General features: G+C 37.2%; 2 protein-coding genes across 2 annotated transcripts; both read left to right on the forward strand.

Annotated features, from left to right (window-relative positions):
* Positions 1-13,232: 13,232 nt before the first annotated feature.
* Positions 13,233-17,380, forward strand: LOC112743743 (argininosuccinate synthase, chloroplastic). Its single transcript, XM_025793071.3, has 10 exons — positions 13,233-13,576; positions 13,832-13,893; positions 13,988-14,027; positions 14,462-14,603; positions 14,871-14,919; positions 15,145-15,327; positions 15,460-15,534; positions 15,647-15,832; positions 16,450-16,538; positions 16,650-17,380. The coding sequence occupies exons 1-10, from the start codon at positions 13,507-13,509 to the stop codon at positions 17,200-17,202; spliced, it is 1,449 nt and encodes a 482-aa protein (XP_025648856.1). The 5' UTR covers positions 13,233-13,506; the 3' UTR covers positions 17,203-17,380.
* A 6,644-nt stretch (positions 17,381-24,024) lies between these two features.
* LOC112742957 (uncharacterized) lies at positions 24,025-25,659 on the forward strand. Its single transcript, XM_025792197.1, has one exon. The coding sequence runs from the start codon at positions 24,025-24,027 to the stop codon at positions 25,657-25,659; it is 1,635 nt and encodes a 544-aa protein (XP_025647982.1).
* The last annotated feature ends 293 nt before the right edge of the window (positions 25,660-25,952 follow it).

The following is a 25,952-nucleotide window of genomic DNA, read 5'->3' on the forward strand; positions in this document are numbered from 1 at the left end:
TCAGAATGGACCATCCTGGATATATTCTATGATGGTTTATCTGAGCTATCAAAGATGTCATTGGATACCTCTGCAGGTGGATCCATTCACCTAAAGAAAACGCCTGCAGAAGCTCAAGAACTCATTGACATGGTTGCTAATAACCAGTTCATGTACACTTCTGAGAGGAATCCTGTGAGTAATGGGACGCCTATGAAGAAGGGAGTTCTTGAAGTTGATACTCTGAATGCCATATTGGCTCAGAATAGAATATTGACTCAGCAAGTCAATATGATCTCTCAGAGTCTGCATGGAATGCAAGCTGCATCCAACAATATCTCAAGAGGCTTCTTATGAAGAAGAAGCTTATGATCCTGAGAACCCTGCAATAGCAGAGGTGAATTACTTAGGTGAACCTTATGGAAACACCTATAACTCATCATGGAGAAATCATCCAAATTTCTCATGGAAAGATCAAAAGCCTCAACAAGGCTTTAATAATGGTGGAAGAAACAGGTTTAACAATAATAAACCTTTTCCATCATTCACTCAGCAACAGACAGAAAACTCTGAACAAAATACCTCTAATTTAACAAACTTAGTCTCTGATCTATCTAAGGCCACTGTAAGTTTCATGAATGAAACAAGATCTTCCATTAGAAATCTGGAAGTATAAGTGGGCCAGCTGAGTAAAAGGATCACTAAAATCCCTCCTAGTACTCTCCCAAGTAATACAGAAGAGAATCCAAAAGGAGAGTGCAAGGCCATTGACATAAGCACAATGGCCGAACCCAAAGAGGGAGAGGAGGACGTGAATCCCAGTGAGGAAGACCTCCTGGGACGTCCAGTGATCAATAAGGAGCTTCCCTCTGAGGAACCAAAGGACTCTGAGGCTCATCTAGAGACCATAGAGATTCCATTGAACCTCCTTATGCCCTTCATAAGCTCTGATGAGTATTCCTCTTCTGAAGAGAATGAGGATGTTACTGAAGAGCAAACTGCCAAGTTTCTTGGTGCAATCATGAAGCTGAATGCCAAATTATTTGGCATTGATACTTGGGAAGTTGAACCTCCCTTGTTCATCAATGAACTAAGTGATCTGGATCAACTGACATTGCCTCAGAAGAGACAGGATCCTGAAAAGTTCATAATACCTTGTACCATAGGCACCATGATCTTTAAGGCTTTGTGTGACCTTGGTTCAGGAATAAACCTCATGCCCCTCTCTGTAATAGAGAAACTGGGAATCTATGGGGTGCAAGCTGCTAAAATCTCATTAGAGATGGCAGACAATTCAAGAAAACAGGCATATGGACAAGTAGAGGACGTGTTAGTAAAGGTTGAAGGCCTTTACATCCCTGCTGATTTCATAGTCCTGGATACTGGAAAGGAAGAGGATGAATCCATCATCCTAGGAAGACCTTTCCTGGCCACAGCAAGAGCTGTGATTGATGTTGACAGAGGTGAACTAGTCCTTCAATGGAATGAGGACTCCCTTGTGTTTAAAACTCAAGGATCTCCCTCTACAACCATGGAGAGGAAGCATGAAAAGCTTCTCTCAAAGCAGAGTCAACCCAAGCCCCCACAGTCAAACTCTAAGTTTGGTGTTGGGAGGCCACAACCAAACTCTAAGTTTGGTGTTGAACTCCCATATCCAAACTCTAAGTTTGGTGTTGGAGAGTTTCAACAATGCTCTGAACATCTGTGAGGCTCCATGAGAGCCCACTGTCAAGCTATTAACATTAAAGAAGTGCTTGTTGGGAGGCAACCCAATGTTTATTTATCTAATTTTGTTTTTGTTTTTCATGTTTTATTAGGTTCATGATCATGTGGAGTCACAAAATAAATATAAAAATTGAAAACGGAATCAAAAACAGCAGAAGAAAAATCACACCCTGGAGGAAGCATCTGCCTGGCGTTCAATGCCAGAACAGAGCATGGTTCTGGCGCTGAACGCCCAAAATGGGCAACATCCTGGCACTGAACGCCCAAAACAAGCATGGTTCTGGCGTTCAACGCCAGAAATGGCAACAAATGGGCATTGAACGCCCAAAATGGGCACCAACCTGGCGCTGAACGCCCAGAGTTGTGTGCAAGGGCATTTTACATGCCTAAATTGGTGCAGGGATGTAAATGCCTTGACACCTCAGGATCTGTGGACCCCACAGGATCATCTCAGGATCTGTGGACTCCATAGGATCCCCACCTACCTCATCATCTCTCTTTCCATTCATGATCATCCCTTCTGTTTTCCATTTACCACTCACATCCATACACCCACTACCTTCAAAATTCAACATCTCTCTCCCACCCAATCCCACCCATATGGCTGAATACACACATCCATCCATCTCCTCCATATCTTCTTCTTCTTCTTCTATTCTTTCTTCTTTTGCTCGAGGGCGAGCAACATTCTAAGTTTGGTGTGGTAAAAGCATAGCTTTTTTGTTTTTTCCATAACCATTGATGGCACCTAAGGCCAGAGAAACCTCTAGAAAGAGGAAAGGGAAGACAAAAGCTTCCATCAAGGGTCTATAGCTCAGTGGTAAAACATTTGACTGCAAATCAAGAGATCCCTGAGATACCTCAGGGGATACATTTTCTTCCACACAATTATTGGAAGCAACTAAGGGTGGAACATCAAGAGCACTCCATCATCCTTCATGAAATAAGAGAAGATCAAAAAGCAATGAGGGAAGAGCAACAAAGACAAGGAAGAGACATAGAAGAGCTCAAGGACATCATTGGTTCCTCAAGAAGGAGACGCCACCATCACTAAGGTGGATTCATTCCTTGTTCTTATTTCTTCTGTTTTTCGTTTTCTATGTTAAGTGCTTATCTGTGTTTATGTCTTCATTACATGATCATTAGTAGTTAGTAACTATGTCTTAAAGTTATGAATGTCCTATGAATCCATCACCTCTCTTAAATAAAAACTGTTTTAATTCAAAAGAACAAGAAGTACATGAGTTTTGAATTTATCCTTGAACTTAGCTTAATTATATTGATGTGGTGACAATGCTTCTTGTTTTCTGAATGTATGCTTGAACAGTGCATATGTCTTTTGAAATTGTTGTTTAAGAATGTTAAATATGTTGGCTCTTGAAAGAATGATGACTAGGAGACATGTTATTTGATAATCTGAAAAATCATAAAAATAATTCTTGAAGCAAGAAAAAGCAGCAAAGAACAAAGCTTGCAGAAAAAAAAAATAGGCGAAAAACAGTTTGTTAGAAAAGTAAAACACAGCTCAAACATACTTGCTTCTACAAGTCCCGCTCATCTGATTGGAGCTATGTTTCATTGATAGTTTGGAATTTATAGTATATTCTCTTCTTTTTATCCTAATTGATTTTCAGTTGCTTGGGGACAAGCAACAATTTAAGTTTGGTGTTGTGATGAGCGGATAATTTATACGCTTTTTGGCATTGTTTTTAGTATGTTTTTAGTAGGATCTAGTTACTTTTAGGGATGTTTTCATTAGTTTTTATGTTAAATTCACATTTCTGGACTTTACTATGAGTTTGTGTGTTTTTCTGTGATTTCAGGTATTTTCTGGCTGAAATTGAAGGACTTGAGTAGAAATCAGATTCAGAGGTTGAAGAAGGACTGCTGATGCTGTTGGATTCTGACCTCCCTGCACTCAAAGTGGATTTTCTGGAGCTACAGAACTCGAAATGGCGCGCTTCCAATTGTGTTGGAAAGTAGACATCCAGGGATTTCCAGAAATATATAATAGTCCATACTTTGGCCAAGAATAGACGATGTAAACTGGCGTTCAACGCCAGCTTTCTGCCCAAATCTGGCGTCCAGCGCCAGAAAAGGAGCCAAAACCAGAGTTGAACGCCCAAACTGGCACAAAAGCTGGCGTTCAACTCCAAGAAGGACCTCTACACGTGCAACACTCAAGCTCAGCCCAAGCACATACCAAGTGGGCCCCGGAAGTGGATTTATGCATCAATTACTTACTCATGTAAATCCTAGTAGCTAGTTTATTATAAATAGGACCTTTCACTATTGTATTAGACGTCTTTTTGACCATCTTTGGTCTCAGTTTTAATCCATTGTTCATCTTAGGAGACTATTGATCACGTTTTAGGGGGCTGGCCATCTCGGCCATGCCTGTACCTTTCACTTATGTATTTTCAACGGTAGAGTTTCTACACTCCATAGATTAAGGTGTGGAGCTCTGCTGTTCCTCAAAGATTAATGCAAAGTACTACTGTTTTCTATTCAATTCATCTTATTTCGCTTCTAAGATATTCATTCGCTCTTCAACCTGAATGTGATGAACATGACAATCATCATCATTCCCTATGAACGCGTGCCTGACAACCACTCCCGTTCTACCTTCGACTGAATGAGTATCTCTTAGATCTCCTAATCGGAATCTTCGTGGTGTAAGCCAGAATGATGGCGGCATTCAAGAGAATCCGAAAGGTCTAAACCTTGTCTGTGGTATTCCGAGTAGGATTCAATGATTGAATGACTGTGACGAGCTCCAAACTCGCGATTGCTGGGCATAGTGACAGACGCAAAAGGATAGTAAATCCTATTCCAACATGATCGAGAACCGACAGATGAATAGCCGTGCCGTGACAGGGTGCGTTGACCATTTTCACTGAGAGGATAAGATGAAGCCATTGACAAGGGTGATGCCTCCAGACGATTAGCCGTGCCGTGACAGGGCATTGGATCATTTTCCCGAGAGATGACCGAAAGTAGCCATTGACAGTGGTGATGTATCACATAAAGCCAGCCATGGAAAGGAATAAGACTGATTGGATGAAGATAGCAGGAAAGCAGAGGTTCAGAGGAACGGAAAGCATCTCCATTCGCTTATCTGAAATCTCTACCAATGATTTACATAAGTACCTCTATCCCTATTCTATTATTTATTTTCGAAAACCCATTACTGTTTTATATCCGCCTGACTGAGATTTACAAGGTGACCATAGCTTGCTTCATACCAACAATCTCCGTGGGATTCGACCCTTACTCACGTAAGGTATTACTTGGACGACCCAGTGCACTTGCTGGTCAGTTACACGGAGTTGTGAACCATGGTATTGGCATCATATTTTTGGCGCCATTGCCAGGGAAAGAAAGAGCTATGAATTTTACATAATTAAAGTGTAATCACGATTCCGCGTACCACTTTCAAGTGCAAAAATTCATTTCTCAATTTAGCAGTCACATCCACAAAATCATCCACTCTTGCAGAAGCAAGCACACACAACTCCCTGCATAGGTTATTCAACATCCAATTGTGGTAGGTAACCATCGAATCCCAACAAAACACTCCCTTTTCCATGAAAGCCCTCACCTTCGAACGGGCATCTTTTGACCACCTCTCCAATACTACACTTGCAGGCATTTCAGTGATATCAAGGTGAAGAAATACTGCAGTAATGTGGTCACAAGGAATCCCAAGGGTCTCCATCCTCATGCACAAAAACTTGAAGAATGATCCATTCTGATAATGCGAAACGCACCACTCTCTGGCAGAATCTCTAGACCAGGATAGTGTGTAGATATCTGAACATGCTGTGAATGTACACGAGCGTACCTTTAACTTGCCGGGAATGCACAAACTTATCGAGCATAGAGTGAAGCCCCTCACATTTTGACATGGTTCAGAAGCCCCTAAAGAAATTACCACGGATGTGTGCAGTTTCCCACATATGTCTTCTAGCATAAAGATCACACACCCAAGGATTATCCTGTAGGCCTAGCTCGGAAACCACATTATTTCATCGCTCTTCAAACTTCGCCACTTCATAGTCAAATAACATACATTTCTTGAATTCATATGTGAACACAGGATTGCTTATGTTTGAGGTCGCATTTCGGAGTAAGTGCCATGCACACAGATGATGATACGAATTTGGAAAAAACTGATTCAATTGCTTTCTTCATGGCTCCATGACCATCAGTGATGACACATTCGGGTGCCTTGTCCTTCATGCCTTCCAAAAATTGCTGCAATAGCCACTTATATGTTTCCTCGGTCTTATTTGCAACAACAGCAGCAGCAAATACGATTGTTTGATTGTGATGATTAACCCCTGAGAAAACCACCAGCGGACACGTGTACTTTTTCTTACGATATGTCACATCAAATGCTAATACATCCCCAAATATTTCATAATCCAGATGACTATAGTTATTACACCAAAACAAATGCACCAAACGACCTTCCTTGTCCGCTAGGTGTCTAACAAGCATTCTCGGATTTTCTACTTCCATACGTTGCAACAACTTAAGGCACGCACTTGCATCCCCACCAATAACCCTCCGTTGCTTGTCAATTCTGTTGTACATGTCTCTCTTCAAAAATGGAACATTTTCACACCCCCTGCTGTCTGCACAAACGATGCATAAATCTATGGGGTCTTGATGCTGACTTTTAACATCATATTCATTTGATCATTTGCTGCCAAGTTCATCCTTTTATGTCCTGGAAGCATGAAAGTAAGTGTGTCCTCAAGCATCTTGTGATTATGAACCTCCTGGAAGTATGTTATAATCCATCTACCACTATCCTTGTCGACATGGACGCACATTTTCGCCTCACAGCCACACCTATTCTCTGGCTTCGGCTTGCGTTTCTGATAAGCAACTTCAACTCCATCACACATTCTTTCCTTCCGAAAGCCCTGCCTGAAGCATACAAAAGATTGTTGTGTCAACTCATTATTTAGATTATGCTGAGACCTATACCTTCGAGCAGCAAACCCATTCATTTTCGCATATAAGTTGTAGAATAAAAATGCTATTTCCCGATCCAAAAAATGGAGATTTTTAGTCTCTTCCATTGTAATTTCCTTGAGATTCATACAACCTAGATCAGCAATTTCATCCATTACCCTTTCTTCCCAGTTGTCATAGAACCCATCCCCAAATTCATCATGTATCTCTGACTCTGCTTCAAAACCTTCATAACCTTCAAATCCTTCACTCCCTTCCTCGCCTACAGCGCTCCCTTCACCATCAACATGGAGACCTTTGATTGGATCAGGAGCACGAACTGACTCCTTTGAATAGTTCTCCGATTCTTCCACTTCCGACCTCTATAGCCAAATAAACTCAACTTCACCAAAAATTTCCTTTCTTTCATAACAATGACATTTTAAATAACATAACAAACCATAAAAAATATTAAAAACTAACCATGGAAAATTGAAAGACTCAAAAATTGCTCGAATGGCTACTCGTACACAAATATAGGTAGAAAATCCAACACTAAATCACCTAACCTCTATCGTAAAACTACCTCAACATCCACGGCGGTAACAAACTTCAATATAATCTATGCCAACTTCACCTCACTATGCAGATCTCCGCTTAAGAACCTGCTTACCCAAAGTTTCACGCAAGCATGAACAACAACGGGGACCAGACAAACAAAAATAATTATCTCAATCAAAGTTTGCCGACCAGATTCAAAATGGTACCTACAAGCATCCCATATGCATCAAAAGCAGGCAACATATGTAGCATAAAAAAAGGGTCAAAGAAAGGTCCTGTGATAAGTATAATACTATTCAAAATACCTGACATATTAAAGCAAGTAACAAGTTAGAAAAAGCAAAAAGAAAATTCCCCAAAGATTATATCCGTGATAAGTATAATTAGGAATGCATTCTCACTATCTAAAATATTATTTATGATTTTATAACCAATAAATTTGATCAAAGCTACCTGCACAACAGAAGCATAGAAACAAGACAAAGGATAATAAAACAATCAATTGGCCTATTCAAGATAATTGCATAAATACTATATTAGTAAATATTAACAATCAAGCTACTGTGTGAAGGGAGATTCCTTAAACATATGAATATTACATTAAATTGCAGGAACTGAAACATCAATCTATTAATTAAAACAACAATCAACTAAAACAATAACTATGTCTGACAAGGAGACTAAGGAGGAGGTCTTCTCTATTAATCCTTTATCAGCTTCGGTAGAAGATGGTTTCACTGCTAAGTTCTACCAAGTCTTTTGGGAGATAATTAAAATCGATGTTATCAAGGTTGTTGTTAGTTTCTTTTCTGGGAGACATATGCTACGTGCTTTTAATCATACTCACATTTATTTAATTCCAAAAGTAGCTAATACTAACTTTATGAAGCAAGTCAGACCTATTAGTCTCAACAGTATTTTTTACAAAATTATTTCGAAGATAATAGTGCACAAGTTACAACTTGTTATGGACAAAGTGATCAGTATTAATCAAAGCGCTTTTATCAAGGAAAGGCTTATCAGTGATAATGTTTTAATTGCTCATAAATTTATGCATTTCTTGAAGATTAAGAGATTTGGAGAACAGGAGTTTGCTCTCAAGTTAGACATGAGCAATGCATATGACAGAGTAGAATGGAGTTTTGTTTGGGCGATTATGTGCTTGTTTGGGTGTCATTAAATCGATAAAAAATATCTTTTTTTAATTAAAAAATATTTTTTTATTTTTTAGTGTTTTTAGCAAATTTCTAATAGTAAAAGTACAAGTATTAGAAAAATAAAAAAACATCTTTTTTGAGAAGTTACAATTTACTTCTTTTTTTTAAATATATTTTTTTCTTAAAAAAAAAATGTTTTTCACATAATAAATAAACTACCTTTATCTTATTTTACCCAAATATAATTGATAGATAAAAAGATCTTTCTACATGAGATATCTAAACATAAAATCACTTTTACTTTTGTAAAAGATCTTTTAAAAAAATATCATTTATAAAAAGATCTTTTACGAGAATGGCGCCTAAACAAGCCCTATGGAGAAAATGGGTTTTAGCAAGAAGTGGATGGAGTGGCTAAAGGAATGTGTAACGATAGTTTTATACTTTGTTACTGTGGAAGGACAACCTCATGGTTATTTTAGATCATGCCAAGGATTGCAGCAAGGTGATCCTCTTTCCCCTTACCTATTCCATTTTTGTGGAGATGGATTCTCCCATCTATTCCACAGAGGAGAACAGAGACACGATATTGTGGGTTCGAGACTCAACCGCATATGCCCGATGCTTACTCACTTATTCTTTGCTAATGACTCTATACTATTTAGTAGAGCTTCTGTGGAGGATTGTCAAAATCTAATGGCTATTCTTAATACTTACTCTCTACTCAGTGGACAAGTGATCAATCGAGGCAAATCTTTGATTTTCTTCGGTCGCAACACCCCAACTAACACTAGAGAGAACTTGGCAGCCATAGTTCAGGTCCCAAACGTAGGAAACCAAGACAAGTACCTTGGTTTACCTTCGATGACACACAGATTAAAGAAAGCTACATTTAACTACATTAAAGACAAAGTTTCAAGTAAGCTTCAAGATTGGAAACGATCTTTTTTGTCGGTGAATGGTAGAGAAGTGCTTGTTAAAGCAGTTGCAACTGTAGTGCGTATATATACTCTAAGTTGCTTTAAGTTGCCGGATTCACTAGTGGAAGAGTTACACAAGTTGATCATGCAATTCTGGTCGAGACAAAGAGATTCAGAGAGAAGAATGCATTGGATTAAGTGGAGCACAGTTTGCATACCTAAGAATCAAGGGCCTTGCGTTCAAAGACTTGTGAGCCTTTAATCTAGCTATGCTCAGAAAATAAGAATGGAGATTGCCAAGGAGAACTAATTCATTAATCTATCAAGTGTACAGAAGCAAATACTTCAGGTATTCCTCCTTTCTTAGAGTAGAGGTTGGCACCAACCCCTTTTAGGGTTGGCGGAGTTTACTGGAAGGTCGCAAAGTTTTGGAAAAGGGTGTCAAATGGAAGATAGGAAGAGGCAGTTTAGTAAAGATTATGGAGGACTTATGGATTAAAAATCTCCCTCTCCTATTAACCATGGATACACCTAATCTAGACTCGCAATGGTTATGGGTTGAACAACTTATGACTATAGTGAAAAAATGGAATCAACAACTAGTTTTCCAACAATTCAATCTAGAAATTGCTCAGGCCATAATACAGACAAAAATCGAAGGAGACAGAGACTTACTAACGTGGCCAAGAGAGAAGAAGGGCAATTATACAATAGCATCAGGATACTCTTTGGCATTTCAGTTTTACCACCCCCTCCCTCTGGAGCACCTTCTAACTCAATTTGCAATGAAGAGACTCTAGAATTTCATTTGGGACCTACAATGTCAACCGAAAGTTAGGTTATTCCTTTGAAAAAATATGCAAAATAGACTTCCAGTAAATGTAAGAATTCATAAACGAATCCAAAGGATATCACCAACTTGTCGTCACTGTAAAGAGGAAAGTGAATCTATCAGCCACTGTTTGGTACGATGTGAAAAGTCATGGATGGTATGGCTAAACTCAGGTATTGAAATTCCTGAGCTGCAATCAAATTTAGATTTTTGGCAATGATGGTTAGAACTCATAGAGAAGATGAAGAATGTCAGAAATGGAAGACAAGCAATAATAACAACTGCATACTCTTTATGGGAGATATGGAAAGCATGTAATAGATTCACCTTCGAAGGAGAGCTCGCAACACTGCAGTCAATCGTTGCAGCCGCTACACTTGGTGCTTCTGATTTTCGAAGAGCCTGTAAACTTTGAAGATAGATGAAGCATTGGAACTTATTTTTCCTTTGAGTGAATACCTCATCCGACCCCTGACAATTATCTCGAAAGGACAACGAGGCCCCCAAGAAAAAAAAACACCCAATCCGGTCCTTGATATTTTTTTTGGGACTGATTAGTCCCTGTGCCAAAAAATAACATTGATTTTTTTTTTGGCACAGGGGCCTCGTTGTCCTTTCGAGGTAATTGTCAGGGGTCGGATTGGAATTTTTTTTATCAAGGGCCTCGTTGTCTTTCGAGGTAATTGTCAGGGGCTATTTTGGGTTTTTCTCTTTTCCTTTCTATTAAAGTTGTTTTTTATTACACTGTATTTCTATATAATTTTATAATATAATATATCTATGATTTTGGTGTGATTTGGATCCGGCTCCCGACTAGACCAAGGGACACGACTCCATCTAGGTTCAAACTTAGTGTTTATTTGGACGTCATTAATTGATAAAAAAGATATTTTTAATAAAAAAGATATTATTTTTTTATCTTTTAGCGTGTTTAATAAATTTTTAATAGTAAAAGTAAAAACACTAAAAAATAAGAGATATCTTTTTTGAGAAACTATAATTTACATCTTTTCTTAAAAAAATTCTTAAAAAAATATTTTTCACAAAATAAATAAACAAAAGAATACTTTTATATTGTTATATCTAAACATAATTGATAGATAAAAAGATCTTTCTGTATAAGATATCTAAACATAGAAATACTTTTACTTTTCTATAAGATCTTTAAAAAAAATAACTAGAAAAAAGATTTTTTCTTAAAAATTTACCCAAACAAATCTAATCCAATTTTTACGACGCCACTCCCTAACGGCATAAATAGGGTCTTAAAGCTCCTCAAAAGTACATACCTATGAAGCATGAATACTTTGCTGAGATGCCGTATCCGCGTGTCGGACACATTTTGGACACGACACTCATCGACACTCGTCCGACACGCGTGTCTGTTGTTTCCAACCGTGTCTTAATAAAAAATAAAAAATTCTTTTCCAGACACGCTTGGACACATCTAAATACCATCACATGTCAGCGTGTCCAGTCTTATTCTTAATATATATTCTTGAAATAAATTTAGATATAGTATATATTATTATTTATTAAAACAAAAAATATTTTAAATACTTAATATAATTAAAATAAGACATTAAAAATAATTAAAAATTAAATTTATTTTTTAATATCAATAAAATATCAAAATATCATTACGATTTATCTAAAAAATACTTTATATTTTATATGTAAGCGTGTCCCCGTGTCTTGTAAGATTTTAAAATTCGCGTGTCGACGTGTCTCATGTTGTGTCGTGTCCCGTGTCCGTTTCAGTGTCCGTGCATCATAGGTACGCACACTAATCCTAATTGATTTGAGCGTCGAAATAACATTGCAAGTATCGTCTTTCGCTATCCTCCGTCCAGTTCTCTTCCTTGACGCGGAACCCTCAAGAGTGTATATTTCATATTCACTCTCTCGGTTGCGCTGCTAGTCGGAGCTACGCTTCTTATAGCAGCTTGTCCGCTTATTTGGTCTTGTCTTCGTAGCTCTCAAGCTTTGCTTTTTCGCTTCAATATCGGGTCCCCAGAGCGTGATAGTTTACTTGCTCTGGGGATCGGTTGCTCTGGCAGTAGAGGATCTGCTGCTGCCAGAACTCCTTTGTTCGACGTGTGCACGTCTAGTAGGCTGTTTAGTTCGGTAGGTCCCTATCCAATTTTGGGACCCCCGAAATTTGTTGCCAGAACTGTCGGCCCCGATTTACCAAAACACCGTCCAAGTAATTCTTGAACATGGTGATTATTCTCGCTTTTTATTTTTTGTGTTGTAATGCAGGTAATGTTTTTCAACAATATAAAAATTTGGTGTATTTTTATTTTGTATGGATATTACAAATCTCTTTTGTGATTTTTTTTTGAAGTTTACAAATTTAAAGGTCAGATTTATTTATTTTTATTTTAAAATTTTTTAAATATACAAATCTAAAGGTTAAATTTGTGTTTCTAACACTGAAAATTTTTTTGAACATGCAAATAAGACTTTTCAATTTGTTTTACACCGAAAAAAATTTTATTTTATCCCAATCGGATCATCCAATTTATTCACTATGCCCTAAATTCTAAACCCTAAAAATCTTTAGATTTCTCAAATCTAAGGGTCCGGTTTATTATTTAAAATAAAAAATAAAATAAATTTATATAAAAAATACATTTAGTACCGAATTACACACACAATTTTTCATTACTAAAAAATTTAGCCGATTATTCTTTCTATTTGTTTGATTATATACATAAGCATTTGTTTGAGTATAGTTATTTGTGCACATAAAAGTCTTGGCCTTTATTAAAGTTCTTAAACGGGTAATTACCACGAAAGTTGGTGTTCTAATCCAATTTCTTGTCGTGTCTAGTTTTATATATTACTATATTAGTGATATTAAGTCACCAAAAAAAAATATTAGTGATATTATTAGACTACAAATAGGAATTAAGATTCAATTAATTCTTATGTTGTATATTTGAATGAAATTATAAAATTTTGTTTGATATATTTTTAATTTGTATATTTTTTAAACTTATATTAAAACATATTTATACTTTTGTTTATATTATTATAATTAAATTATTTTAGTTGGATCTTTGTTAAAACTTTTAATACAGTAAACCACAAACAAAAGCCGTTTTTATTTCCTTACCACGGATTCGGTTTTTGGAACCAACCTTGGTGATTTCACTGATTTGACCTCCACTATCAATCTCCTCTCTAATACTAATAGCACACTTGTGAGTTGTGACTTGATGTCCCCAGCCATAGAAAGTTGTAGCATTATTAAAAGGAGGCGCGAGTGGTGTACAAGAACCCTTAGCCCTACCCGTGACTCGTTATTACTGTCAGTTACTGATTCTTTCTTTACATAAATCGCTGCTTTGCCGCAACAACAATGGCTCAGCTGAAGGCATTCTCATTTTCCTCTACACTCTCTTCTCCTTCTTTTCAATCATCCAGAACCGGTATCCTTTTCGGTTTCTCTTTCATTTTCCATTTTGATTCTTCATTCTAATGTTAGAAGGAACATGAATCATGGTTGATTTCGGGATTTAACAACAATTTATGCATGTCATTTTTTTCTCTCACTTTTTTTTTTTGTTTATTATCCTTTTAATCGACACTCATTTTATATATACTTTTTCTCATTTATGGAGGATTATGCGAAACACGCCGAAATATGCACACTAACTGTTTGTAATTTTGTTTTCTGTTTGCAGAGCAGCTACTGCATCAACCCAGTCATTTCTTGAAGGCTGCAAGGTCATCATCACTTAAAAAGGTGATATTTTTATGCCAAAATTTTACTCCAAGTTTATTGAAATACACACATACACACGGCTTAAATATTGACTTATGGTTGGAATTTTATATAGTGGGGGCCAAGAACAAGTGTTGGTGCCAGTAAACTTCAAGGTGAGCTTACTTAATCTAAGGTTCTAAATTGATGGCATTGTTTCTCTGCCTTTTATTTCATGAACTTGGTTTAAAGAACTTATATTTTGCTATCGTTTCTCAATGATAGAATATGAGTCTGCCGGTTAAGACTTAAGATCTTATTAGTTATTGACAAGTAATGACAAGTAATATAAAACTGTTCATCGGTTGGCATTGTCACTTCCATTTTCACTTGTATTTTGAACATCAGCATTCATTAAAAAAGTTATTTTATGACAGATGTAGAGAAATAGGTTTCTAATGGGGTTACTGTGGCTTTTTAGCAGCTAAATAATTTATGTAGAAAATGCATGAGTTCGTTGGAGGAGATAATCATCGCTTCTATTGATTCAGAGCTGTTCGACATTTGAAATTAATGTCTGCAATGCTAATGAGGTTCTCTTGATTTGCAGTTATAAAAGCGGTGCTACAAAGTGAGACAAAGACGGGAATTTCTGAAATGGAGAAGGGAAGTGGCCTACGTGGAAAATTGAATAAGGTTGTCCTGGCTTACAGTGGTGGCTTGGACACATCAGTCATTGTTCCATGGCTGAGGTACAGTTATTACTTGTTGCTTTGTTCTTCAGTTTCTATACAAAACTTTAGTTTAAATTTTGCGATTTTGCTAGATAGGCCTTTTTTTCTACCTTATATATTCTGATTTCTGAATAATAAATGCTTGGAGGTAGAGACAAAACTTAGTTTCCTGTGGCTCACTCTGTAAAAGAATGTTTATCTTTTTTAGGACATTAGAGTAGGTTCCCATGTCAATTATGATTGTGATCTAATAGAATCCTATCATATGCTTTTTTGTTGTTGCAGAGAGAATTATGGATGTGAAGTTGTTTGCTTCACTGCTGATGTTGGCCAAGTATGTGATGAATTTCAGATTTCACTTTCTGTAATTAAGACTATTGTTATCTTGTGTTATCAGGAAAATACTTTAAGATTTCACTTTTTCGTAATTAAGATTCTTGTTATATTGTGTTATCCTAAAACACCGCTCTAAGATTTTTAACATCTGACTAGAAGAATATACTTTTCCCAGCTTATTGTTAATATACCGCATGCCTGGTAACAAATATATTTTTGACAGGGTTTACAAGAATTGGAAGGTTTAGAAGCAAAAGCCAAAGCCAGTGGAGCTTCTCAATTAGTGGTAAAGGATTTGAAGGAGGAATTTGTTAGAGATTATATATTCCCTTGCCTACGAGCTGGTGCAGTTTATGAGAGGAAGTATTTGCTTGGGACCTCAATGGCTCGCCCTGTTATCGCAAAAGTATTCCAGCTTACATTTTCATATGTTATCTCTTCAATTGCCATTTATCATGCTAGTTTTCAATGAAATAGTCACTCTTTTATTGAAGCAGAATAATCAAGACTATATTTGTTTGTACCTTCTTATTGATAGGCCATGGTTGATGTTGCAAAAGAAGTTGGAGCTGATGCTGTCTCCCATGGGTGTACAGGAAAAGGAAATGATCAGGCATGTCTTACTGTTACTCTCTTACCTCCCAAAACTTCATATCTTTTCTTTTTCTTATGCCACATTTTTTTATTAAAAAATCTTCTGACACATTCATATATAATTAATACAGGTTCGATTTGAGCTTACTTTCTTTGCACTGAACCCCAAGCTGAATGTGGTGGCTCCATGGAGGGAGTGGGATATTACAGGGAGAGAAGATGCTATTGAGTATGCCAAAAAGCATAACGTTCCAGTTCCTGTGACAAAGAAATCCATCTATAGCAGGGATCGGAACCTCTGGCACCTTAGTCATGAGGTAGGTTTATGGTTGTCATCATTCTAACCTTCATTATAGCTTAGCTATGTCTAATGATTTGTCACTATTTTTGGCTCTATGCTTTCCATTGAAAACTTCTTAGGTCAAAATATCATTGATCAATTATCCTTTTATTTTCAAAGTTATGGATTTGGATTGTCTATGTTATATAACCATTATGATGGAGAGAAGAAATGTATCTTGATGTCAAACTTTGAGCCAGTTGTTTACTTTTCACAGTTATGAAAATGCTACATTCATATTTCTTTAATGGCTGTGTGTCTCATTATTAAACTCAACTAGCATACCTATTCCAGGATTGTAAACTAGTCTTTCCAACTATTTATGTATGCCTTCATCCGTGTCCTTGTTCCACATGTTCTTTCTAAAAGCATGAAACAAGTTCTAAAAGGTAATTTGGCTACTACTCTAGAGCATGTGAATAACCAACTTGAATCCATGAGCATGACATCAATTCTATGCTGTCTTTTCAGTTGATTAAAGTGTAAATTGTCAATTTTTCTTGACTTACACTTTATGTAGTATAAATCAAAAACTATATTATGGAAATGACATGTTGATGTCTATCTGATTAATGCAATTTGCGACTCTTGAAGGGTGATATTTTGGAAGACCCAGCTAACGAGCCTAAAAAGGATATGTACATGATGTCCGTAGCTCCAGAGGATGCTCCAAATCAACCAGAGTAATCTATGCACTTGTCTTGTGATTTGGCTTTCTATATATTGACTCCAAGGTTGCTTAAAAAAAAAGGTTGCATTCTACATTTTTGAAAGCGTGCATATTTGTCTTGCAGATATGTGGAAATTGGGATAGAGTCAGGACTACCTGTTTCAGTAAATGGGAAGAAACTTTCACCATCAACTTTGCTTGCTGAGCTCAACGAGATTGGTGGAAAGCATGGAATTGGCCGAATTGACATGGTTGAGAATCGGCTTGTAGGTATGAAGAGTCGCGGAGTTTATGAAACTCCTGGTGGAACCATCCTATTCACTGCAGTACGTGAGTTGGAGTCTTTGACACTTGATCGAGAAACAATTCAAGTCAAAGATTCTTTGGCCCTTAAGTATGCAGAGTTGGTGTATGCCGGTAGATGGTTTGATCCGCTTCGTGAGTCCATGGATGCCTTCATGCAGAACATAACCAAGACCACAACAGGTTCTGTGACTCTGAAATTGTACAAGGGCTCTGTTGCCGTAACTGGCCGGAAGAGTCCCTACAGCTTGTATAGGCAAGACATTTCATCATTCGAGAGTGGGCAGATATATGATCAAGCCGATGCTGCTGGGTTCATCCGGCTTTATGGTCTTCCAATGAGGGTGCGAGCAATGCTTGAGCAGGGCATCTGAGTGTTTCATTTCAATATGTTTGATTTAACAGGGCTCTGCATCGTTGCACTTCATAAATTTTGTCACTACTTGAATTCGAGGCTTTCATTGTCTATTTGCTTTCTTAGAAAAAAACGGATTGTAGCTACTAGCTAAGGATGCTAATAAATGGATATGGATTGGTACCATTTAAACACAACCAGCATGCTTGATTTTAAATTCACATCACCAAAATGGCATCTCAATTTAAAATTTGAGTTCTTTGAAGCAATTTGTTGGCCTTTCCCCCCTCATCTTTGGACTTCGATAATGGAGCTGAACTTGGATTTTTCACAGGATTGAGTGGTCAGCTTGTGGAGTCAGTTTAATATAAAACGGAAATTTATCGTCTTTTAATCTTTCGACCTTTGTTTGGGCTAGGTAGTTACATTACCTTTATTTTACAGTTGAATCTATTTTGACACTGGTAGTTTGTTGGCAATTAACGTGTTTTGTAACTTTTGTTTGTATTTTGGTTAGGCATCGAAACCTATATAGCATCGTATACAGAGATGTGGACTTAGGGGTGGCAAATGGGAACCCCGCCGAAAGCCCGCCATCTGGCGGAATGGTCCGACCCGTCCCGCCTAGCGAATGGTCCGACCCGTCCCGCCTAGCGAGGCGGTCCTGAATTCCTCCTCCGCCTTGACTAATGGCAAGCTGGCGGATCAAGCCTGCCAAATCTCTTTTTATGAATCATTAAATATTAAACAATATATATAATTACATAACTATTTCAATAAATTTATCATTTCTAAAGATATAAAATAATTATATTTTCTAAATTTATAAACATTAAAGTCTTTATAATTATAAATATGTAATTGTTGATAGAAAATTTAATTTCGATCAGAAAGAGTCAAATCGAGAAATGTTAAGTATGGGTTTTTCGAGAAAATGTGCTTAGGAGGCTAAGTTTGGGAGTTGCTGACGTGGGAATTGTTTCCAATTGCTTTGTCGAATCGAAGAAGCTAAGTCGAGAGGGAGATTCGATTTGAAGGAGGACTTTCGGAGATTTAGTCGAGTGGTCAAGGAAGTGAGAAGGTTAATGGATAATTAATCACATGGGGAATATCTATAATCATGTAGCGGGAACAGTTATCAAGGGCGGTTGTGTTTCAAAGTTGTAATTTATTTTAATTATAATTAATTGTAATTAATGTGATCCAATTAACCGTTATGCAAGGTTAGCCTATAAATACTAGGAAATTTCAGTGAAAAGGGGTTGAAACTTTTACTCAGAAAAACACTCAAGTACACTCACATCCTAGGGAATTCTTGAGTCTGCAATCGAGTAACTTTTCTGTAGGGTTCCTTCCACCTTCTTTATTCTTTCAATTTATTTTCCTGTAAATTTAACATTTCAATTGATTTTATCTATTAAGTGTTCTTTGCTTTTATGGTTCAATTTATCTTTCTGCGTTTAAATTTTACATGTTGAAGTCCTTTGATTCAAACGAAGGCAATTTATTATTTTTTTTCTTTAATTTCTTTGAAAATTGTTGATTTAGTTTTCAAAACTTTAATTTCTGAGTTTTATTTATCAATTCATAAATTTATTTTATCTTAATTTTCAAATTTAGTCTAATCGAAGACGCTTTGATACACTTCTAGAAAATTGGTACTCGCACAGAGGAGTAGGTTTCGCTCCCAGATCACTAGATACGAACCACCATCGATTTGCTAAAAATCGACAAAACAAATTGGCACGTCCGGTGGGACAGTTTTTAAGTCGAAGTGTGTCAAAAATAACTACTTTTCAGTAATTTCTTAGTATATGCGATTACGAAGTGGGAAGATCATTCACATCGCTGATGAATGATCAAATGTGAATGATGGTTCTTCCACCAATGATAGTATACCGGTATCCGTACAACAAGCCGACGTGTCTTCACGTTCGGAAGGTGCAATCGGAACTGAAAGCATAGTCGTCACGACTATTCAAACTGGAAATGTTGGACGTAATACTCGCCCACGTGGCCCTGCGCCACCGTTTCAACCTCCATTAACCGCTGGTTGGCCCCCTTATGGTCTTCCTACTGGTTACACCCCACTGGTGGGTGGGTTTGTCCCGCCTATCCGTTTTGGAAATACAAATGGAGTAAATATTATGCAAAACCCACAACAACACTCTGAGTATTCTCGTGAGTATCATGTGGGCTCCACTTCGAATGCTGCGAGTTCAATGGCAGTGTATCGACAACAAGTGGAGGAAAGTCACCATGACTTGGTTAATTTATTGACTCAGCAAATGACTACAATTCTGAATCCTATGATGGCTGATCATGAATCGAGATTCGAGCGTCTTGCTAGACAAGTCGAGAGGATCGCTCGAATCGTCGATTATGATGAAGGCGAAAGGCATAATGCTCGAGGAACAAATGAGGGGATGGAAAATATTTTTCAAAATGAAAATCATGTTCCAAATCGAGAAAATCCTCGCATAGTTCATCGACATGAGAATGCTGATAATGTTTTACATAGATTGCATGGTGATCGTTATCAGGTCACCCGAATTATAGAAGAAGTGTTAAATCGGGTTGGATTAAATGTTGGTTTTATGAATCAGCCACATTTTGTATTGGCTTTTTCCCAAGTAGTTCAAATGGCTGAAGTGTCAAGAGGGGTGAAAAATTCGAAAATAACTACAAAATTTGCTGGAGAAGTCGGAGAATCAACAACTGAACATGTTGATCATTATTTGGTCGAGATTAAAAACTTAGCAAATGATGAAAAATTGAAAATGAAATTTTTTCCGTCGTCATTGATGAAGAATGCATTTACATGGTTTTTGAATCTTAGACCAAATTCGATTACAACATAAAATCAGTTGGAAACTGCTTTTCACGCTCAGCTTTATCGAGGAAAAATGAAGGTAGCAGTTACCGATTTAGTAGCTTTGAAACGTGAAGATGGTGAAACCATTGATGATTATTTAATACGTTTCAAAAATGCTAGAAGTAGATGCTATGTTACATTGCCTGAAAATGAGATAGTGAAAATAGCAACTATGGGGTTAGGATTCTATATGCGCAAAAAGTTGCTTAATGTGCATATTCCTGATTTGGCTCATTTGGCTGAAAAGGTTCGGCAAACTGAGTTAATGAAAAAGGAGAAAGAAAAACATAGAACCGAACAGAGGTCAAAGAGTAAACCATTTACTCGAAAGGAGAAGGTTGCTTATGTAACCTTGGAGTCCTCAGAGGAGGAAATCGATTTCGAAACAGAAGTCGATTTGGCCGAACTTAGGAAAGGCCCTCCATATGTTTGTTCTTTGTTGAAAAAACTCCCTGGTAGTGAAAAGTTGAATGATTCAAAACTTAAAAGTGGAAAGAAATATAGTTTTGATATCTCGAAATCTGATCAGATTTTCGATGTGTTGCTTAAAGATAAACAATTGGTTTTTCCTGAGGGTAGAACATTACTTTCCTTGAAGGATTTGAAAGGAAACCCTTATTGCAAATTTTATCAAGCAACAAGTCATTCAACTAACAGTTGTGTTCGTTTCAGGGATTTGATTCAGGAGGCAATAATGGAAGGACGTTTGAAATTTGATGATGGCAAAAAGGAAATGAAGGTTGATGTAGATCCCTTCGAAACTGATGCCAGTTATGTGGAACCCTGCTTTGGAGTGAATATGGTGGGGATGTATTATGATTTTGATGTGGCTCTTGATGATTTCGAGTCACAAGTAAGAGCTGTGTACCCTAGAACAGGGGATGGTTTGTTGGAATTCTTGGTTCAGTAAAAAATCAAAGACCGAGACGTATCTCTGTGTCCACGGTATAACGCTGTCTTTGATGCCGAAGCGGCGGCAATCTTTGAAAAGGAAAGAATGAAGAAAGAATTAGCCCACAGGGAGGAACAAGCACGTCAGAGACAACCAATTCAATGTGTAGAAGGTTCTGGTTCAAAAATTCCTCTACATGATGTGAATACACCTTTGAGCCGATCTCAGGCTATTGGTGTTCAGTGGATCAGAAACTGTCAAGAGTTTCAAAGGTGTGATCACTTATATCGACGCAATCCTCAATGAGGACATAGAGCGCTGTCTCGAAATCAATATGCCGCTTTTCGAGGGTGAGCCAGAGGATACCCGAGAGGAAGAGGAGGAAGGAGAAGTTTCCATCAGAATAAGAAACTTCAAATTGATACAGGGAAGGAAGCAAGCAAGGGGGCAACTCCTTCGATGCATTCCCGAATTGTCTTTCCTTCTGATGGAGAGACTTATCCTAAGGAGATTCCATCGCCAGCCAAGATGGACAGAGGGAAGGCAATCATTCAGTCTTCTGAGGTAGATAAACATAAAGATGTTGATGTCGATGAGGAATACTTCGACGAAGGAGATGATGACATGGTGGGGACGATTTCGATAATCCCTACTGAGTACCTTGGGGAATGCGAAGGTAATCCGGATGAGGATTACGATCAGGAAGACGAAGAGACTTTTTCTTTTATTCGCATAGAAGATGAACTAGGTGTCTTCCTTCGCCCTACTGAAAAGCAAATGTCTCATTTGCGTCCTCTTACATTGTTGCTGTTGTGAATGGTTACAAGATAAACAAGGTACTGATTGATGGTGAGGCAGCAATAAGTCTCTTGCCTGAAAGGATGCTAGGAAAAGTAGGGAAACATGTTAGTGAGTTGGTCCCTACAAATATTGCTGTAACTGATTTTAGTGGGAATTCCACGCCAGCGAGAGGGCTGGTTACCTTAACTGTGAATGTGGGGTCGTCGGAAAGACACTCAGTGTTTGTGGTGGTGCCATCGAAGGCAAGTTATAACGCCTTACTTGGGAGAGATTGGATTCATGGAATAGGTGCGGTGCCATCTATGGCGCATCAAAGTGTGCTTCTATGGACTGAGGAAGGCAAGCCTGAAATTGTCAAAGCAGATTCGAGTCTTTATGTCGAACAAATGCATGCCAATTTTAGGATATATAATCGCAAGCTAAAGCCTTTAAATGTTGATCGATCTCTGAATCCTTACAATTGTGAAGGTTGTTATTTGACTTTGGATGGACTGTCAGTGAAGTTGCGCTACCCAGACATGCCCTATGAACCAACAGGTTGGGATTGTGATTCTTGAAGGCTTCGAAGACTGAACCATGGACCAGGTTGAGAAAGTTTCCGATTACCTGGTAACTTTGCATAATTATTTAAATAATTTCCAAGCTTTAGAAAATAAAGATGATTCTTCTGATAAAGTTGAATCAGATAGAATTAATAGATTTGTTAGTAGTAATATGTTTGATTCGACACCTCTAGTCGAATGTAGTAATGATTTTTCTATTACTTGTAATGAAGTCAACGATATGAGTCGGACTGCCGATTTAATAGCAGAGGCTCATTGTTTAGAAAATAAAAGTTGTGATGATTCAATCAAAGATCAAGTTTCTACTCTTTCTCATGATGTTATTGATTTTACTTTTGATTGTATTTATGATTTGGAGCCTTTGGGATTTGAAAAATGTACAACTGAAGATGATCATTATAAGGGGTTTGAATCTCAAGATCCTTTAGAAGAAGTTAATTTGGGAACTCATGATGATGTTCGAATTACATATATTTGTAAAGATCTTATTGATCCTTTCTGAACTAATCTTATCGATTTGTTACATGAGCTTAAGGATTGTTTTGCATGGGACTACCATGAAATGCCTGGTCTTGATCGATCGTTAGTAGAACATCGATTAGCATTGAAACCCAATGCTCGACCTGTAAAACAAACCCATAGACGTTTTGCTCCTGAAATCAATGTGAAAATTAAGGAAGAGATAGAACGCTTGATTAAAGCCAAATTTATTCGAACCGCTCGTTATGTAGAGTGGGTGTCGAATATAGCTCCAGTGATGAAGAAAAATGGAAAATTGAGGGTGTGTATCGATTTTCGAGATTTGAACAATGCTACTCTAAAGGATGAGTATTTCATGCAAATTGCAGATATGTTAATCGATTCTGCAGCAGGAAACGAAATCCTAAGCTTCATGGACGGTTATTCTGGATATAACCAAATTTTTATAGCGAAGGATGATGTGGCCAAAACTGCTTTCCGTTGTCTTGGGGCATTAGGTATGTATGAATGGCTGGTTATGCCTTTTGGTTTAAAAAATGCTGGAGCGACATATCAATGAGCAATAATGCCATTTTCCATGAGTTTATTGGAAAATTTATGGAAGTGTATATTGATGACGTAATGGTCAAATCCATTTCTGTAAATCAACATATAGACCACTTAAGAAAAGCATTCATGACTATAAGAAAAAAAGGATTGAAAATAAATCCTTTGAAATGTGCTTTTGGTGTATCGGCAGGAAATTTCTTAGGTTTTGTTGTTTATAAAAAGGGGATAGCTATCGATAAGAATAAAACAGATGTAATATTAGCTTTGTCTGCACCCAAATCAAAAAAAGAAGTACAATCGTTTTTGGGGAAAATTAATTATCTTCGAAGGTTCATTTCGAATCTTTCAGATCAAACCAGGGTGTTTGCGCCTCTAGTAAAATTAAAGAATGGTTCGAAATTTGAATGGACTACAGAACATCAATCAGCATTCGATTCGATTAAAACTTATTTGGCCAAGGCCCCGATTATGGCGAATGTTCGTCCATTTGAGCCTTTAAAATTATATATTGCAGCATCTGAGAATTCGATTGGATGTATGTTAGCCCAAGATGATGAAAATGGGCATGAACGCGCAGTTTATTACCTTAGTTGAGTCCTAACTGATATCGAAACAAGGTATTCGCCGACTGAAAAATTATGTTTGTCATTATATGATGCTTGTATGAAATTAAAGTGTTATATGGTGGCTAAGTCGGTAAAGGTGATAGCGCAGACTGATGTTGTTAAGTATATGCTTAGTTTCCCTATGTTAAGGGGGCGTTTGGAAAAATGGATGTTAGCATTAACAGAATTCGATTTGCAATATGTCCCAGCGAAAGCTGTTAAAAGACAGGTCATTGCAGACTTTTTTGTGGATAATTCAAAAGGTCTGAATGACCAGGGGGCAAATATTATTGATGTAGAGGTCAATTATTCGAAATTATATTTTGATGGATCTAAGCACAAAGATAGTGCAGGGGTTGGAAACCTCATTATTTCACCTGAGGGTGTTCCATTAGAATTTTTGTTTGAATTAAAGTATCCTTGCTCTAATAATGTCGCTGAATATGAGGCTTTAATTTTAGGTCTCGAAATTTTAATTGACAAAGGAGCTTTAGAGGTTCAAATTCTAGGAGATTCACAATTGGTTTTAAAGCAGTTATCAAAGGAGTTTAAATGTAACAATGAAATGTTACAGAAATATTTAGTAACTGCTTGGGAGATGTTAACTTCTTTTCAGAAGGTTTCTTTGGTACATATCCCTAGAATTCATAATGAAATTGGTAATGAATTGGCCCAAATTGCTTCAAGATATCGGGTTAGCCCAGAAACTATTAGAAAATTTTCTAGTATCCATCAAATTTTAGTGCCAGCAAGTGAAAGAGAAGTGTTGTGTATGAATGAATGGGAGGATTCTGATTGGAGAAATCTTATTGCTCAGTATTTGAAAGATCCCAATACTGCAGTTGATAGAAAGGTAAAGTTACGAGCAATGAACTTTGTTTTATTGGCTGATGAGTTGTATAAAAAGGGGATTGATGGAAGTTTGTCAAGATGTTTAGGTCGAGAAGATCAGAATATTGCTCTGGGCGAGGTTCATAATAGAATTTGTGGTGCTCATCAGGCAGGAAGAAAAATGAGATGGGTGTTATATCGAAATCATATATATTGGCCGTCTATGATAAAAGATTATATTGATTATGCAAAAGCATGTCAAGAATGTCAGAAACATGGCTCGATACAACAAATTCCAGCAGCTGAGTTACATTCGATAATAAAGCCATGGCCATTTAGAGGTTGGGCTTTGGATCTAATTGGCTTGATTCATCCTCCTTCATCAAGACAACACAAGTTTATCTTAGTGGCTATTGATTATTTTACGAAGTGGGTTGAGGCTATTCCGTTAGTAGAAGCTGGGCAAAATAAGATAATTGACTTTATTGAAGAAAATATTATCCATCGATTTGGAATTCCTCAGACATTAAGTACTAACCAAGTAACTATGTTTACTGGTCAAAGAATTAAAAACTTTGCAGCTTCGAAAAATATTAATATGGTCACTTCGACTCCTTATTATGCACAAGCTAATGGCCAAGTTGAAGCAGCAAACAAGATATTGATAGGCTTGATTAAAAAGCATATTGGGAATAGGCCTCGAACATGGCATGAGACTTTAAGTCAAGTGTTATGGGCTTATCAAAATTTACCAAGAGGTTCGACAGGAACCTCACCTTATAAATTGGTGTATGGCCATGATGTAGTATTACCATTGAAAATTAATTTGAATACCTTGAGGGTATCGAAACAGAACGATTTGCCGATCGATGATTATTAGAATGCAATGTTTGACGAGTTCAATGAGTTAGATTCAGAGCGAATCTTAGCACTAGAGAATATAATTCGACAGAAAGAAAGTGTTGCTCGAAGTTATAATCGTCGACTTTCTAGAAAATCTTTTCAAATAGGAAAATTGGTTTTGAAAGTTATTTTACCAATGGAAAAGAAATCGAGATTTCTTGGTAAGTGGTCCCATAGTTGGGAAGGTCCGTTTCAAGTGATAGGGACATATTCTGGAAACGCTTATTAAATTAAAGATATCGAGTCAGGAAAGGTGATTAGCTCGATTAA

Source organism: Arachis hypogaea, chromosome 14 (assembly GCF_003086295.3).
Source record: "Arachis hypogaea cultivar Tifrunner chromosome 14, arahy.Tifrunner.gnm2.J5K5, whole genome shotgun sequence".
Taxonomy (NCBI): domain Eukaryota; kingdom Viridiplantae; phylum Streptophyta; class Magnoliopsida; order Fabales; family Fabaceae; genus Arachis; species Arachis hypogaea.

Coding starts and splice junctions, on each gene's coding strand:
- LOC112743743 (XM_025793071.3), top strand. CDS start 13,507: ATGGCTCAGCTGAAGGCATTCTCATTTTCCTCTACACTCTCTTCTCCT. Junction 13,894..13,987: donor GGTCATCATCACTTAAAAAG/GTGATATTTTTA, acceptor AATTTTATATAG/TGGGGGCCAAGAACAAGTGT. Junction 15,833..16,449: donor TCTGGCACCTTAGTCATGAG/GTAGGTTTATGG, acceptor CGACTCTTGAAG/GGTGATATTTTGGAAGACCC.
- LOC112742957 (XM_025792197.1), top strand. CDS start 24,025: ATGGTGGCTAAGTCGGTAAAGGTGATAGCGCAGACTGATGTTGTTAAG.